Genomic DNA, 19,294 nt, shown 5'->3' on the forward strand with positions numbered 1-19,294 from the left:
AAGGAAAGAAGTGTTCATCTGAGTAATTTCTACATAACCAATGTATGGAAAGATTTGGTCAATTTTTCTGGACAATTTGAACAATGCTGATGGTTTCTAGTTTTGATGGGTTAAAACTTTCTCTTTTAATGGACCAAAATTTTTTCTCTTTCTTCTACACAAAAGTTTATTTATGTGAATGATCTTGAGAATAGATCCTGGTAGTTATCCTACAATTTAAGTGCTGTAGAAAATAAAAGTAATCTTTTCACAAATGATGTCATAGAAAGGGCAAGTCAGAAATATTTTCATGGAAAAGACAGTCAAACATAGCAAAGCCTTAAACTCATATTACTGAAATAACTTTTTTTTTTTTAGCTGAGCCATCCCGCCACCTGTTGGCAGCTCACGGCTGCTCAGCTCGGGGTGACTCGAACCGCTGTTGCTCAGAGCTCAAACTCTTGAGCGAGCTCTTAACCAACTGAGCCACTCAGCCGGCCCTTGAAATAACTTTTGAAGAAGGTTATCACATAACAAATGGGTGACTCGGATGGGCACAATAGCAAAAATGTGACATAAAGAATCCGCCTATACTATACCTGTTTAGAGAGCCATGTGTCTGATGTTATCTCATATTTCTGAAACAAAAAATATTAACTCCATGAAGCATTAAAGATCAAAATGAGAACACATCAACTTAACAAATTTTATACTGTTGTCCTTCACAAGTTTTTCTCTCCTCCATGAAACACCATGAGAAATCCCATTGTCATTACTGATTTAAACTGAATGAATAATTAGAAAAACGGGATTAAATAATAATTTAATTATGAAGTATTTTCTTTGGTGCACTCCTGCAGAATTCCTGGTAGGATGTCCTCAGGGAGAGAAGATCATTTTCCAGCTCTGTTTGATTACCTCATTTGAACTGTTTGGAACCACTAGACACTGTCTCTTTTCACCTCTAGGCATCATCAGGAATGAAAATTATTCAGTCTTTCAAAAAACTGGGCAACAGCCAGAAATAAAATTAAAAGGTGGACAGCCTTTCAACATTTAATCCACTCTTTACCATAGTCATATTTTTCTCCTAAGGAAAAAAATTTGAAATGAAAACATGTTATGTTTCTTTAAAATAATCTTCCAAAATATCAGAACCAAAATCATGTTTCGAAAAGCAGAATTAGACTAATTTAGTCTCAAGTTAAATATATGCAGATAAAAAAGTAACATTGTTTACATGTAGTATCTTATGCAATACCTTGTAGTTTTCTTGAAAAAATTATCCTATAAGAAAAGCGTTCAAATGAAACAGACTAAATCACAATATATTTGAGATTTTATCTATATGCACAGGTACTTATTCAAAATTGTTAATAATAGTAATTTATTTATAGTATTTTTTTTACTAGTTTCCCTTTTTAAAGGCTTACTATTATTATTACATTATGGTTGACTACTTTCTCTTTTCGGGGCCTTTTTTTTTCCCCAGTAGATTTTATCTACATGCAGATATCAACAAAATACCTAAATAAATCATTCCTTGATTTTCTATTTGCACATAGAGAATAACTATTGTTGATATCTATAAAACACAGACATAAAACATATCAGTTGCCACTGTTCATTAGTATCACTAGGTTTTGGTAGAATCCATGAGAGCCCCAAATTTCACATGCAATTATTTGTCTAATTATTTCATTTATAGCAGAAAGTAAAATATTTTAATTCCATAAGGGAATTAAATATAATAGAATATCAATTAGGTATCAAATTAATAATATGATAGTGTTCCTATATTTTAATTGAGACATTTTAATATATCCCTGTAGTTACCTATATAGATTATCTTTCTATAGATGAGAGGCTTTCTGTAACTAGAATATTTGCATGCCAATTTTCAAATGACTTAATAATCAGCTGAATAAGAAACACTCTAGAACACTTCAACAAATAAATGGTGAAATCCTAGTCAGTCTCTAAGCTAGCTAGGTAAAAGAGGATGATTGAATAAATTTTCTAATAATTATAAACTAAATGTAAAGAGCGTCAGTCAAACACAGTAAATAAATGGCTGACTCATCCTCCTCATTTTCACACCTACGCTCACCATTCCAATCAAAGAGAAATGCCTTCATCTTCATTTCTCTCTTTTATAGACCATTAAAAACTATTTTAAAAATACTGAAGTATAATTTGCATATAGTGAAATGTACAGATCTTAAGTGTATGGGATGAATTTTGACAAATCTATTTACATCCTATCAAGATATGTGACTACATTTCCTCACACATTTCTTCCTGCCCCTTTCAAGAGGTTCTAAAAAGGCACCATACTTCTGAATTATTCCCCATATATTAGTTTTCCTGTTTTAGAAATTCAGATAATTAAGATCATGTATTGTGTACTCTTTTATGTGGGGCTTCTTTAACAACACATATTTTTGAGATTCACTCATATTGTTGAGTGTATTGATATTCTGTTTGTTTTTAGATTGCTGAGTAGAATTCCATTGTGTAGATATGCCTCATTTTGTTTATCCAATACTGGACAATTGGATATTTATCAGTGTTTAGCTATTATGAATAAAACTTCTCTAAAGATTGATTTTTAAAAATAAATCCTTTGGTGGATATAGGTTTTAATTTCTTGTGCAAGTATCTACGAGTGGAGTTACTGAGTATGTTGTTCTCTATATAAACAGTTTACACATGCACATATATATGTTTAATTTTATTTGAAACTGCAAAATCATTTTATAGTAGTTGTATCATTTTACACTTCTACCCACAAAGAATAAGAATTGTGATTCTTCACATTCTCATCAACAATTAATTCTGTCACCCTTTGTGTCATTGTTTTAATTTTAGTCATTCTAATGGCATGTAGTGTTACCCCATCTTTATTTAGTCTATATTTTCCTAATTTCTAATGATGTAGAATACTTTTTCATGCATTTATTATTTCCTTGTATCTGTTCAATTTTAAACTTTTTATTGAGTTGTCATTTTATTATTGAAATGTATGTATTTCTTTGGCAGATACACATTTTGTAAACTATATTCTCTCAATCTGTGATTAGCTGGTCAATTTCCTAATGATGACTTTGATGAGAAGTTTCTAATTTTGATGATCTCTAATGTATTCTTTTTTGTTTTATGCTGAATGTTTTTTTGCCTATTCAGTATAGTGAAAATATCCCATATTTTCATCTGGAAGATTGACAGTATGAGCTCTTAGATTTACAGCTGCAATTTATTTCAAATTAATTTTAGAAGATGGTGTGAGATAGATGTCAAACATCATTGGTTTTTTCATTTGGTTATTGATTGTTCCAACACCATTTTCAACCATTGAATTGCTTTGGCACCTATATTGAAAATCAATTGATCATATAAATAAGGATCTGTTTCTGGAAACTCTACTCAGTTCAATTGATATATTTGTGTGTCCTTATGCCTCCACTACAATCTCTCAGTTTCTGTGGCTTTCTAGTTATTCTTGAACTCAGGTAGTGCAACTCCTCCAACATTGTTTTTTTTCAAGATAGTTTTGGCTCATTAGGTCTTGTACATTTCCATATATATTTTAGAACAAGCTTGTCTGTTTCTACCAAAAAAAAAAAGTCTACTGAGATTTTAATCACTATTGCATTAAAACTATAGTTCAATTTGAGGAGAATTGACATCTACAATATTAAGCTTTTCAATTAAAAAACATGGCATAGCTTCAACTTATTTAAGTTTTCTTTAATGTCTTTTAGCAATGTGGTAGTTTTCAATATTGGAAATTTTCACACTATTTGTTAAATTTATCCTTATTATTTTATGACTTTAAACATTTTAATGGTATTTTTGTTTATTTTCCATCACAATATTACAAATCTATAGAAATATATTTTGTTGCTTTGTAGTTCTTTATTTTGAAACAAGTACAAACTTACAGAGAAGTTAAAAGACCAGTTTAAGAAATATCTGCATATCCTTTAGACAGCTTCCTTATTTATTTATATTTTTCTGTTTGCTTCATTATCATATATCTCTCTCTACTGTTTTTACAACATTTGAAAGGAAAGTGGAAGTATATTTTTTTAAATCAATCAAAAGTTAGAAATAATTATTTGTAAACAATTTGACAGCAATTTTGAGGCATTATAACCATTTACCCCTAAATAATTCAGTGAGTATTTCTTAAGAAAATTTCTTAAGAAAATTCTATGTATTTACCTATCTTTAACAGTAAAATTATCAAAATCAGGAAATGGAACGAACAATTCAAGTTATTCCATTGACTTGTAAATTGTGGCCTATTATAATAGTATTTTTTGCAGATTTCTTACTTCTTGTTTATACAATAATGTCATCTACAAATACAGATAGTTTTACTTCTTCCTTATTGATCATGATGATATTTATTTCTTGCCAAGTTGTCTGATTACAGTTTCTAATAAAGTTAGCATGATAGGGTTAGAATGTATATCCTTATCTTATTGTAGATCTTAAGGTGAATAAGAAAAGTGTTTCATCATTGAATATGGTATTCAATGGGGTATTTTGTGGGTATTCTTTATCAGATTGAGGATACTAATTTCTATTAGTTTATGTTAAAGTTTTGTCAATTTTTTTTTTACTACTGAAATAATTATTTATTTTTTGTTTTTCTGTTAAGATATGAATTACATTGACTGGCTTTTCAAAATCAATCTTAAACTCTCAGGACAAACACCATTTAGTCATGATGTACTTATTCTGTATATTGTGGGGGAATGATATATTAATAAGTTTAAGGGTTGTTTTGTATGTGTGTTCATGGAAATACCAGTCTAAAATGTTCTCTCTTGTAATATCTTTGTCTATAAGGGCAGTACAGTCCTGTCTTTGGTAGACAGCTAACTTACAGGTATTTGAACTTATTCCTTCAAAGCTCTATTTAAAGGTTTATTAAAAGGAGTCTCTCTCTATGCTACTTCCTCTACTTGCATGGCTAAGCATTGCACAAAAGAATTAAGAAGTTCTTTACATAGATAGCTAGAGTACTTCTCAATACAGCTCCAAATTCTGTGTTACTTGCCCTGCAAATTTCAGCTGACAATAGCCTCAAAGTCTGATTCTTCCTGCCTACGTGGATCAGTGATATCAATGTGGTTTTCCTGGGCTCAGTTTCCTTGCATTGTGATCTCAAAAGTGTGACCAATAGAAAGTCATATCTAAGCTCATCTTGTGTATTTACTTTATTTCGCCTTTTATATCCTGATCCTTCTGTTGTCCAACATCTGAAAATAGGTGTTTAATATATTTTGTATAATTTTATAGTTGTTACAGCAGAGATGCTAGTCTGATAACATTTACTCCTGCTTGTCCAGAAACAGGAGTTTAAAAATTCTATTGTTAAATAATTTGGGAATCCTTTACCAAGTACCACATACATAATATAACAATTTAAACTGACCACACTATTGCCTCTACTAAGAACCTTAAAACGACACATACACAATTTATTACACTGTATAAACACTGATTATAGAAATCTAAATACAACCTGCTTTCAAAGTAGTGTTTTAAAAATCTTTTTTTTCATTATTTTTCTTTCAATTTAAGGACAGAGACACTGTCTGCTATTTAAAAAGACTAATCTGAACTACAAAAAAAATGAATTTTTGGAATGTGTTTAATGAAGACAGGAAATAAACATCCATATTCCCATGTTAATCAAAGTCAAAATATAGAGACATCCCATACTTGAGAATGAACTAATATGGCTTGGACTACCTTTTATACTATATAAGAATTCATTTTTTAAAGTCAGCTTATCATCTATATTTCTCACTTCAAAGTTTGAAAGTTTTATGGATGAAAGTATATACTCCTTATAGAATGACTCTTTTCCTACTACCTTTGTAAGTTAAATACTGAAGCCTTTCCACAAAGAATTGCCTGATATCTCTGTAAATGCTAGCATAAACTATGTCATCTTAAGCATATAAGAAAAGTACATTATACTTACTCTACTACAAGCGCCAGTTGTGGTCTCACAGACGGTGAGGATGGAGATGTTCTGAGGTCGGTTTAACCATCTGACCACTGTCTTGGTATTGCTTACCCATTTCACCATTGTGATATAGTATTCTCTAGTTTGGAAACAAAATTAATATTTACATTTAGAGCCAGAGAATGTGCATAGTGCCAATAATATACACTTGTTATAGCAATTACAAATGAAACACTATAAGGATGTCACATCATATGAATTTCTATTTATGTGTATATACGTAGCTGCTTGTTCAAAAATTCACATATATAAATACAAATACATGTGTATGCATATATGTATGTAAACACATGCACATATACATTCATATACAAATATATAGAAAATTTGAGAATAACATTGAAAGCAAATGATTTCCAGAAAGGAAATCCCAGCAAAGATAAATATAATCAAGATTCTAGACATGTATGAATAATCTGTTGTCTTCTACTTCTTAGTATTAACATATGTGCAAATTAAGTATAACTTTTTTAAGGTATAGTCTATTAGATGAGGTGTGATCAAACAATACAGTGAATGTTTAAACAAAAAATTATTACAGTAAAAGACACATTGCCACTAATCCCTCTCAAAATACTCCCTCTTGCTTCGATCCCATCATTCTTGCCATTTTCTGAAGCAGTTCTGGAAATCCTCTTTCACGAGTGTCTTTTGTTGTACCGTCGTGGATGCCTCGATGCCCTGAATCGATTCAAAATGTTTACCTTTCATGGTCATTTTGACTTTGGGGAAGAGACAGAAGTCATACGGTACCAGATCTAATAAATAAGGTGGATGAGGAAACACTGAAATTTTTTTATTTGTCAGAAATTGCCATACCAGAAGCAATGTGTGACATGGAGTGTTGTCATAAAGGAGGAGGATTTAGGGCACACTTTAAAACACACCTTCTCTCAACCATAGTTCACATTCGAATGACTGCACAGAACAAGCTGAAACTTGTCACACACCGTTACTAAGGTTCAATGCATTGCATCCCATATTGAAGGTCCCTGCCTTTCCTTTGGATGGCACTCGGCAACAGCATTCACTGTATTTTGTGATCACAACAGAAAGGCTTCGTGTCACACATCGCTTCTGGTATATGGCAATTTCTGTCAAATAAAAACATTACAGGGTGTCCTCATTCACTTTATTCACTGGATCTGGAACCGTGCGACTTCTGGCTTTCTCCAAAGTTCAAATGATTCAGGACATCGAGGCAGCCATGACAGCGCAACTAAAGACACTCATAAAAGAGGACTTCCAAAACTGCTTCAGAAAATGGCAAGAATGATGCTATAACTGTGTTCAAAGTGAGGGGGAGTATTAATGGCAATGTGTCTTTTACTGTAATAAATTTTTTATATTTAAACATTCATCGTGTTTTTTGATCACACCTGTATTTCTTTAAAACACGATCAATAATCAATTAAAAAGTAAAGCTTATTCTTAACCTAATTGCTTCTTATGCATCACCTCCTGTTATTTCACTTTATCCATGGGGACTAGAGCTACAGAGCTGTGAATGGTCTGTTTTGGTGTTTGTCACTTGTGAGTGAAGGACCAGTCCCAATCTTGATCATAGTATTTTTACAATATTTTTAAGCTCTTATTTATTCAAAACAGTTTAAAACAGAAAGGGAATCAAACTGAAGGTGATGAGGGGCTACTGAACATTTGGTACAGTGGGGATCTAAATTAGTGGAGCATATGATGTCTTCAGTCTGGTTGTAGATTGGGAAAAATTATCATTTTTCCTTTATAATTCACATTTCTTTCATTGTAGATTCTATGTTTGGAAATTTACATAATATGTCACAAAACCATCAACCTATACAGAATAAAATACAGAACAATCATCAACATTGATTCAATTTATAATAAAAAGAAAAAAACCCCAGCTTTCCAACAAGTTTGCCCAGTTTCAGAATAGATGAAATGCTTTAGCAATGGCTTTAAAAGTGCCTTCCATGAGTATTGTCTTAAAATCACCCCATCCAATTATTATGTGATTTAAAAAAAAACTAATCCCTATGGAAGAAACACCTTGTGATACAAATCACCTATTCTTATTATGCACATCTAAATTAGACTTTCAGCTACATGAATCTTACATTTCTAACATTCCTGCTATTGCTTCCTCGAGAAAATCTGTTAGCCCTTCAAGGTGAAAATGTCAGTAGAAGGGCAAGCATAACTTGTCATACAGTGGAGCCTGCCTTATTTTCTTCAATGAACTCTTTAAGACATCTGGTAGCTTTCACAACCAGCTGAGATACCTGAAAATTGCCCAGAAACTCAATGAAATCATAGTATCAAGTTCTCTAAATAGAGTTAACAATCAAATTTGCACCTGGTTTAGGATTAGTCTTTGCCCAAATCAATGGGCCTTGCAGTTTTTCAAAGAGTGATGTCCTGCTCATTTTCACTGTGTTTTGTTTAAACTGATTTATTTTGCATGCATTATTATATTTGACAGTGTGAATACTAAAAAGGGGAAATATAGATATTAAACTTTAATAGATTTATCTAGAGGATTTAACATGGAGAAAAATGTTTGTGGGTACTACAATCAATTAGGAAAGGAAATTCTGACTTCTGACAACACATATTTCTGATTAATTGGTATAAATGTTGTTTGAGTTGAAATAAAAGTATTATTGTAAACAACTGATCAAAGGCTGCAAAATCCAGGAGGGCATATTTATGGCAAAAATCTAGATAGAACTCATATACGTATAAAATATTTTCAAACCAAATGGACATTTGTCTAAATTAGCTAAAGTGAGCATTATTATCTTTTGTGCCGAGTGAGATAAGCCAACATGAAAGATTTTTTAAATAAATAGCAACAACAAAACAAAATTTAAATATTCATCTTTAGTGTTTTCTCTTTCAAAGTTGCCCTCAAGTGATATGTTGCAACAACATCCTTTTTGTAATGCCTTCACAGACATTGACACATTGTATTTATTACCTATGATGGAAATTCTTGACTTTTAAAAAGGATTTCATATTTGAAAAACAATTAAAATTCAACTAGTGCAAATCTGGTGAATAAATGATTTCTTACAGGGAACACTAACTTAGCTGTATTGTTAAGTTAAAAATCATTAACTTGTAGTATACCACTTATATTTCTTTTTGCCTTAATAATGTGATTATTTTGTGTGTTCATACTGTATGTATCTTACAAGTATGTTTATAAGCAAAATTTAGTCTTATGTGAGATATCTTAGTATATATCTTATTTATAACCTGAAGAATGAGAGTTCTCCCCAAAATTGAATTTGTAAAGACTTTCAGGTGTAATTTCAAACCAGTGAAATTTCTGTGACAAAATGTTGGAAATGTCTAAAATGAAAGTTAAAGTGGAGTTTGACACATAGAAAGGAAGGAAAAATATGTTCACTAACTAAATCACATTCTGTATTCTTTCTGTCTTTGTCCCAGGATCCTAGGTGCATATCTCTCTATGTTTTATATGTACTGATTCAGTTTGTTCATAGGTATTCAGGCTTCCTCTGAATGAGAGAGTAGAGAAGAGCCCTTACCTGGAAATGTCACTTCTTGGCCTGCCTGCTGCAGATGTGGCTGTCCTCCAGGAATGCCATCTCATGAACACATTAGATCTGGTGTCCCATGACCAGTGGCCAGCAGAAGTGCCCCTTCCTTATAAATGGCTTTCCTGCTTGTTCCCAGTCTCCATGGCTCTGGGTTACCCAGGAAGTCCTCGAGGATCTGGTCCTCTTGAGCCACAGAGACAGAGACAAGCGGGTTAGAGGGATTGCACTCAAGTAAAAAAAGGACTTTCTATCAGCTGGGTGGTCTGGCACAGGAGTCTAATTGTTCACAAGGGGTTGTGGAATGGACATCCCTGCATCACCAGAAGGCAGGTGTATTAGAAATTGCACCTGTGTTTTCACTGGCTTCCTGCTCAATCACTACTCTGTGTTCACAGCATAATCTTTGAACAGATCTGGTTACACTGAGTTCATTCTTTTCCAGATAATCCAGGATCTCTGCCTATAAGTGTATTGTGATGGCATTCACGACCAGCTCATAGCTCCTGCCCTCCCAAGATCTCTCTTAATAACTATGCATTACTTATAATAGGAGACATATAGGTCACTTCCATGAACATAGATGTTTACTAATTAGCTTTTCTGGGAAGGCACAGATAACTCTTGGCAGAATAAGACATGTAGACTGGACATACATAAATGAAATAGGAAGAGAAATCATGCTAGTATCAAGGCCAGTGTGACAGGGCAATATGACCCTGTAATATCAGTGATACAGGCTGAGAACAATGGGTTACAAAGGGTGGATGACTAAAAAAAAATTTCAAATAAGTAAAATAATGTCAATGACACAGAGGGAGGAGAAACCAAAGAGAAACCACTACCTTTATTCTTCAGTCTGGAGATGTCTGAACATAAAGAATAATCACTTTCCCCAAAAGTGTGACAAATGTCTAGCTTGTGGAAAAATCTGTATGATTTAATATCATAAAAAAAATCTTTCCACAAGAACTTAATTATTTTTAAGCTCACACCTGTAAATTCCAATAAAGATACTGAATGCCTATATTATCTTCAAGTCACAGTATAAACAGTTTACAGAATGTTTCTTCTGTTTAAGATGAGATAAATCACCTAACTTCCACTGGGCCTGAGGACAGGATGGGGTCGTTATCTTAGACCCTACCACGCTTCATTCTGAAGAATCAACACAGATCATGATTCAAATAAAGATAGGAGTGTGGTCTGAATCACTATTAAAGAAAAGTTGCATTCATGATCTGAATTTTTTTTATGATGTTTAGCTGAATCACTAACATTTTTTTTAACGGAGTATGGGGCAAGAAGTTGGGAAAATAAGTTATGCCTTTCTCTAGTAAACTTATCCTTTTAATTTCTTTTTATAATCATATAAAGGAATTGAAATTTATTTTTCACTCATTGACTAGATTTTAAGTATCTGGTTGAGGGGAGATTCTTTTCAGTGATAAGACTAGCTTGGGGACCTTTTTCTAATTATAAACACTAGTTTTTATAAATAGTTAAATCAACCAACCAAATAAACAATCAACAGACCAAAACAAATCACCTAACACCTTCAAAATAAAAACAAATCTTGTTCTTTGGGAACCAGGGAGAGTCATGGGATACTGTTTATAAGGTAGCTCAAGTCATAAGAGAACATCTTTCTATATTCATCTTATTAATTTTCCTCCCTACTTAGGTATATATATATTCAATTATTTTTATTGTCATTGTGGTGATTTTATTAAAAAGAAGAAGGCTAAGAGATGGCCATGTATGAAGTTGAACTTTAATGGAAAAAAAGGAAGAACCAAAAGAAAAATATAGTTTATTACTGCACTGAGTAATAGAATAAGGTTAACTTACTGATTGTCATTGTACAGGTCATCTAAGATAACATTAAACTATAGTAGATGCTTAGGCAGCATACAAAAAAAGTTATGTAAATTATTTCAAAGTCAATTAGTTATGTAGGTGTTCTGTTATTGTGAGTTTAAGCAGCATCTCAAATGATGCTGGTATCTGTGTTATGGAGAGACCAGTACATACAAAGTCTAGTAAGAAGAGAGGACATTTGATGGCCTTGATAAGATATGGTAAAAGTATGTTGCTAATAAATTAATTTATGTATGTTTATACTTATACCTTAAAAAATAAAAAATGACTTGGTATTGCTTGGGATTTATAGGAATACTGCCATTAACAAATACAGGAATATTATTAATGATACTGGTATAAAAATAATTTATGCATTTGAAATTTTCAATAAAATATAAAAACTTTGAATTAGCTTAGAAAGATTTAAGAATAATGTGATAAAGAAAATTACAAAGACAGGTAAAAGAAAATAAGTTATAGAGGGAAGCAAGTGTTACTATAGGTAACCTCCATGTCCAAATGACATTAACGCAAACAATCAGCTACATGATCCACAATACACAAGAAAAAATATGGCAGGTTTTCAGAAGTGCACGTACTACCTAGATAAATCATAGATGTATGTGCTGTGTTTGTCCGTGTATGTATGTATAGAGAGAAACAGAGAAACTGAAAGGCACACACGCACACAAAGACAGAAACTGAGACACAAAGACAGAAACTGAGACAGAAAGACAGAGGGACAAGACAGAAACAGAGAAAGAACACTGCTCACATGGCTTCAGAAAAAGCATTGTGTGTTCTTGTGGACATCTCTAATACATCCCTAGAGTAGTAACAGTGATACATGTCTTAAGGCAAATGTTATCTTTAAATTATTTGCGCTGAATATTCTCCATTTGCCAGATCCATTCCCCAACTTTCCCCCCAAGGTTTCCAGAGGCTGAACTCTGCAATGAAGCTGCCTTGTCAACAGCAGGCCTCTGCAGGAACTCAAATCTTGAGATGAGAGTTCAGGGCATTTATTACCAGGGCCCACTCTCTACTAGGAACTGGTTTGGCAATGGCTGAACTGCAATACCTGTGGATGGGCCCTACTAGTTCATCCTGTTCCTCAACTACAAGCCTCTCCAGGTCTCATAAGTCAGCCTGCCCGTGGCTCCTCAGTCCTAGGGCAGTAATAACTTTCTGCGGTTGCAGAGTCTATATTGCCTTCCCATCCTTTGTGAATTTTACCTTAGACCTGCCCATATCTTTGTTAATAGTTCCTTAATTAACTTCTTTTGATTCCCCCTCTTGAATGTGTCACTTTTAAAATTTCCAGGACCCTGACAAATAAATTGTGAAAAATGATATGCTTTTTTAGATTTCAAGCATCTATCTAACTAAGGAAGGCATAATAGTTTCAGGCAAATTTCCAAATGGCTAAAGTACTAAATATTAAATATTAGAAATACTGATAATCCTAAAACAAGTCAAGAAAAATAAGTTTAGTTTCCATTTGACATGCAGCTAGATGAATGCAGCTTTCTTTTATTTACACATAGATCCCTCTCTCTCTCTCTCTCTCTCTCTCTCTCTCTCTCTTTCCATGTCTGTGTATTTCTGGGCCCATCCAAGTAATATCTGTACTCAGAGTGGCTAAATGCAGATGATACAAATATTATTGATCACTTTTTTTTCCTATGAGCTGGACTAAAGCTTTCACCAGGAACAAATGAGTAATAAAATATATTTATGAAAAACTGAAACATGAGGAATGTTTGAAAATACCAATTTTGAAGTAAATTTTGATGTTGAGTTTTCCAACAAAAAAAGTAAATCATACACTTTGGTGCATTTCAAATGCCACAGTTGACACTTACATAAGTCCAAGAGGCAGAAAAAGGCAAAACCATTATTTACATTGTGTAGATAAAGTATTCCATGACTCTCTCCAAATTTTAGACCAACATAATTGCTAAACCAATAAACCTGAATTACATTTAACTGCTTTTCCTTCACAGGACTTTTCCTTGCTCTTGGCAGGGTCCAGTGTATTATTCTGTGTACTGGACTTCCAACATCTAAGGATATGCGATATTTCTCTGCAATGAGTTACCATAATAATTTTATCATATTGAACCTCAAACATTAAAGAGATATACATTTAACTAATACTCTGATAAATGACAATTGTTTCTGTCTTTAGGAATTTTTGTGTTTGATGACACTCTGCTATAACTCATTAGAAACCCTTTCAGGTAACAAAATCAAGGTCAGGAATCACTATCTCCTGTTAAAGAGGAACCTGGATATTTAAAAATTTACCTCCATTTCCAAGGCTTAAAAAAGAGCTGATGAAAATTGTAAATTATTATTTTAAGATTAGGGTGTTCAGACCCAGAAAAAGGCAGAGTGAGTTGTCCAAGGTCACATAATGAAATGGTGGCAGAGATGTGACTCAAGCACTCCAGTCTAGTACCCTTTCCTCTTAATTCAGAGCACCAAACAAATCAGAGAAAAAGATAAGAGTTAAGGATTACATAAAATATCAGTAGTTTTCATAGTTGTTTCATTTGTAACTAAATCTTTCATGGCTGGTAGATCAAACTCAGCAATAGAAGTTTCTCTCTAATTTGGTCAAATGTATTTCATTCTGTATGACCATTCAGATGGTCCTTTAACGTCTTCCATCACAATCTGGATGCAATGCTCTGTAACTTGATGAAACAGACTTTACCTTGTTTTCTAACTATGCTACCAACTAATCCTGAGGGTCTCTCTCAGCCTTTTTTTTTTTTTAAACTCTCTGGCCCTCATCTTTTCCACTAATAAAAGGAGCAGTTTACATTAGGGAGTTAATGAGGGCCCTTCCAGTGTAAGCATTCCATAAAATTTTATTACCTTTCAAGTAGGAAAAATTTCCACACACAGCAGGCTGCACTTTCTGTGAAAACCCCAACTGTGATGACATTTTTCTAAATATGTTAATGAAACAACATTTGAGTGGAATTTCTTTTTGAATCCATCACCTTGCATTGATTGATTGTTGAGGTCATCAAAATAAACTTTGAGCTTAATCCCATATCGTTCAATATAGTGTGAAACTATTTTCCTAAATCAGCTGCCTATCTTTTCCCATCTTTAGGTCTGTTATGAATTTTAAAGAGATGCAATATTTGAAAGAATCACCCTTGAAGTTTGACGCTGCCATGGATTTAAAAATCTACACGGTTATATGATTGATGCTCACGATTGGAGATTTTGCTAATATTAAAATTATGTTCATGACACATAAAATGTGTTTCTTTTCTCCCCATTTACACTTCTTAAATAAGAATGTGTCTTATGTAGGATATTTACAATAAAAATCTCATTAAATTACCCTGCCTGGAAAAGAAAGCTAGAGAATCATTGACAAGCTGTGGGGAGAAAGTTGAAAAAACTGCACAAATTTTAGGGAGATTATACCCTTAAAGAGGACAATTTTTAAAAAATGGAGTGAGTATTTTCAGGAAGAAAATTCAATAGAAAATTATCCTTTGTTCCCATTTCTTTGTCACATCTCATGCAAAAGGTCTAATTCTCAATATCAGTATATTTAGTCATTTTGTGCTGCAGTTAATCACCTTGAAACTGTAAATGCTTCCTGAGAACAAGAGACCCAGAATGACTTCATTCCTGCACTAATGGAGGCAACTTCAGCTTTATTTTCAAGTGGATTTGTTGAGCTGATCACATTTCTCTCTAAATTGCAACCAAATGATAATTGGAGTTAAACTATCTATTCCCTGGTAAAAGTGAAATTGAAATTGCATACCTTGATTTAAAGCTGTCAGGTGGCATGAGTTCCAAAGTATGAGTTGGTCCATATAAGTTTACAACATATAATTTGATTGTTGGGTTCACTTGACCTGCCTTTGAGAAAATGAAAGTTGTAATGCAAATACATTAAGCATTAGAATATATTGAGGCAAAAAGAAAAATGCATTTTTATTCTTTTACACATTTGTGTTAGAATGGGGAAAAAGTTTAAATTTTCTGAAGTAGAAATGATTTTAAATTCAACAACTTGATTGCTTTCAATTGTTTTTGTAGATTGCTGCCTCTTAAGCATTTTAGTCAGACAATTAAAGGTGATAGAAAATCATGATGATTTTATTCATTAGGTAGTGCTATTGTGTTCTTTCCCTGGAAAGAACCAGAAAGGCTGGCTTTACAACAAAACTAGTTGATCAAGCAGCTACTCACATTACAGAATGTGAAAGGCAATGGGAAAGAAGTTTTGCTAATAAAAAAAAAGGAAAAAAAATCCCCAAAACCCAGGTGCCACATGCTTAAAATTCAACATACCTAATTTATTCAATGCATTAATCATTCTAGGTTTTCCTTTAAATTTATGAATACTAGATGGGGTATTAGTGACCATTGGGAGGTGAGTCAGGAGCAGACTGTTCTCCCTCAATACCAAGCATGAAAAGTAGCAAGACAGCAGTAAAAACATGTAATTTGAGTTTAGTAAATCAAAATTTATGAAATAATAATTAACCTGCATAGGAGTTAGTATGTTTCTGGCTAATAATATGTGTTAAACATTGTGTGAATTATCTTATTAAATGTTCCTACTACAGTACTAAGGATAACTGTAACCATGTTCCAGATGAAAATGGAGAAGATAAGCAAACCATGCAAGGTGAAATATCCATTCACTGAGGGAACCAGTATTTAAACTTAAGATGCTCTTAACTACTGTAGTTTTGCTTTAGTTCATTCTTAGGCAATGGCCTTCAAAGTTTTTCTAAATATATTGTGAGCTCTTAGGGGCAGCAAAGGAGACTTTCAACAACATACCTCAAGTATGTTGAATGAATGAATAAAAGTATGTGAATAAATCATTAACAGAATCAGTTCACTACTTGTGGCTCAATGTGTTTCTAAAGAAACACTGATGTCATTGTGGTGTGACTGATACTTTAAGAGAAGCTTGTATAAGATATACAGAGGAGGACAAGGAAATTAAAGTGAGTTGAATTAACAGGACTTACAAAAATCTAAATAGAATGATGTATCTGATTTAAGGATGATATGTTTAAGGAATCGGCATCAACAAAAACCTGGAGTTAAATCAGGATCAGGCGCAATACAAAGCATTCCACCGACAGTCAGTAGCAGCTCCTCAAGAACTGTTTTGATAGGTTATTAATAAGTAGCATGAAGGGAAAGGCAGAAGGATCAATAGTCAGAGTAAGGGAAAATTTGTAGGGTAGTGAAAATACTCTGTATGGTACCATAATGAAGGATACATACCATTATACATTTGTCCAAACCCACAATGTACAGCACCAAGGGTGAACTGTAATGTAAACTATGGAGTTTGGGTGATTATGAGATTTCATATCTATATACATACATATAGATATAGATATAGATATATAGATATAGATATAGATACACACACACACACACATATACATACATGGGGGTGCCAAAAAAAGGTATACAAGCGGTCACTTTGGTCAATGTTGCTCAAGCAGTAGTTCACCATAATCAGAAGTGTCTGGACACTGGTGGTAACTACTTTGAGTACCTTTGTAATTGCAGAAGTCAAATGTGACTTGTCTTCATCTTTTGTTATCAGTATATATTGAGTATTGCATTTTAATAGTTTTCTCCTTTCTTAAAATGTGTATACTTCTTTTTGGCACCCTCTGTATAGATCCGCTCAGTGGTTATCAAAGGCTAACCCTCTTCAGAACTACACAGTGGGTCCGAAGGGCTTGTTTAACTGCTGCTTGCTAAGACCCACCTCCAGCATTTCTAATCTCTGGATGGGACATAAGAATTTGTGTTGCCACGCAGCTGTCCAGCCATCTGTCCCCCCGCACTTACCCCTAAACTGACCCTTTTGAGGACACTGCTCATACACCTTGCGTCTCCCTGTTTGATCCCAAAAGATGGCTGGGTAGCCAATGATGGGTGGGTAAGATTCCTCGAGGAAGGAACACCTAAGACAGGCACAGTTACATGGGGGCCATCAGGAAAAATCTCGGGGCTGAGGTCCCCACCCGCCCCCAAAGACATTCCTTCCCGCAACCTGCTTGGGAAGTGACCTGATGATATGATAGTATCTGTCCTCAGCATAATAATCTTATCTCCCTGGGGTAATATGCGTATGGGTGTGTGAAGGCAAAGCATTTGTCTGGTCATGCGGGCGGACTTCTGGTAATAGCAGCTTGCAGGCATGGGTAATTTGACTTGAGCAAGTTCTCAGGAATGAGACTTACACACTGTGGAGAGAACAACACTACTTCTAGGTAGGTGGAGAAATAAAAGCTGTGTGTTGGCCCGATTTGGGGCTCTTAGTCCTGTGAGGCTGGAGACCCTTGGCCCTGCTCTCATTTAACTCTTGGCTGCTGTTTCTTTTCTTTTTTAACCCTTCTTCGCCCCCTCTCGTTCTCTCACTGCTCTTGTTGTGTGGGAGGTGACTAATTTGCATTTCTAAAAATTTCCCAGATGAGGCTGACACCGCTGGTACAAGAACCACATTTTGAGAAGTGGTTTAGCTTTGTCTATGAGTCAGAGAACTTTGGGTTCACATTTTGACTGTTATCTACTAGATAAGGACCATGGACAGGTCTTTAACAAAAACTCCTCAAGTACTATTTTACTTGATTATCAAAAATGAGATAATTCTCAGAATATGTCACAAGTCAGAAGTTTTGAGCCAAAGTAGGTTTACTTTTGGTAGATAAAAAATATCTCATAGTTTTGTTACATGGACTAACAAAAAAGCTGATTTACAAAAGTGCCTAAAATAGTATATAGTGGTGAATTAAATATTATAATTATTATTAAGAAACTGACTTTACAGCTAGTGAAAAACTGTGTTTATATTTATTTTGCAAAAAACTAATTAAAGAAAAAATAAATTAATTTGATATTTTTGTGAGTTCTTATTAATGTTGCATAATTTTATGATATGCTTTGTCACAGGCATATACGGTTATTATCATATCTTAGGCAGATTTTTTTCATGTCTGTAGCACTCTAAGCTTATACTTGCACAGAATAGCTGATATCCCAATTAGCTTCTACATGAAAACAAATTAAAAGTTGTGTACATAGGTTGTCAATTTTAGACAAAAAGAAAATATCAGGCTCCTTCAAAATCCAGCTGTCCAGCATTCTATAATCTTAATTAGATTTTTATCTTTCCATGGAGTTTGGAAATTAAGCGCATGCTGCAAGTTCATTTCTACCTTATAATATTTGAATTGTTTCAATAGTTTGCAAATTATAGAAGTTCATCTGTGTGCTTTTTCCAGTCACATTTGCCACAAAAGACTGCAAATTCACAGAATCTTTCCCCTATGATTCTGAAACACAAGCTTCAATAATAATTAACATTATTTTATTGGCAACTGAATTGTCATTAAACAAGATAATGTTTTAATTAAGAACATTAACCTGAGGTTACTGAGATAGAACTGTGCATCTCTTTTGTGGCAAATTGCTAATGAAGGGTATTTTATGAGTTCTGAATCATGCTGAATTAAGTAAAATACAAATATATTTGTTTAGTGTAAGTATTTCATTACTAAATCTGACTACATTGGATATTTTCTGCACTAATTTAATCTAGTTTAATTGAAAGCACAATTTAATATGAACTCTATGCATTACTTCAATGTCTAAAGTACCACTTTTTAAAAGTTTATTGAATAAGTAAGAGCAAATGAAAATAATACATTTGTTAATGGAAAACTAACAAACTTTTTTTAACCAGAATAGAAAATATAAAGACTTTGAAAATTCAAGTAATACACCCAACATGTTACTGAAATTTATTTTGAGAAGGACCAAAACTCAGTCCTAG

The 19,294-nt window shown here is 33.4% G+C and overlaps 1 protein-coding gene across 1 annotated transcript in view; it reads right to left on the minus strand.

Moving 5' to 3' along the window:
* DPP10 (dipeptidyl peptidase like 10) overlaps positions 1–19,294 on the minus strand; it is a 521,286-nt gene that overhangs the window by 69,747 nt on the left and 432,245 nt on the right. The window contains exons 9-11 of the mRNA XM_019626422.1: positions 15,239–15,336; positions 5,984–6,107; positions 579–617 (exon numbers count right to left, since the gene is read on the minus strand). Of these exons, the coding sequence (XP_019481967.1) occupies positions 579–617; positions 5,984–6,107; positions 15,239–15,336 (261 nt within the window). The remainder of the gene's footprint in view (positions 1–578; positions 618–5,983; positions 6,108–15,238; positions 15,337–19,294) is intronic.

This window comes from Hipposideros armiger, unplaced genomic scaffold (genome assembly GCF_001890085.2).
Source record: "Hipposideros armiger isolate ML-2016 unplaced genomic scaffold, ASM189008v1 scaffold_676, whole genome shotgun sequence".
Taxonomy (NCBI): domain Eukaryota; kingdom Metazoa; phylum Chordata; class Mammalia; order Chiroptera; family Hipposideridae; genus Hipposideros; species Hipposideros armiger.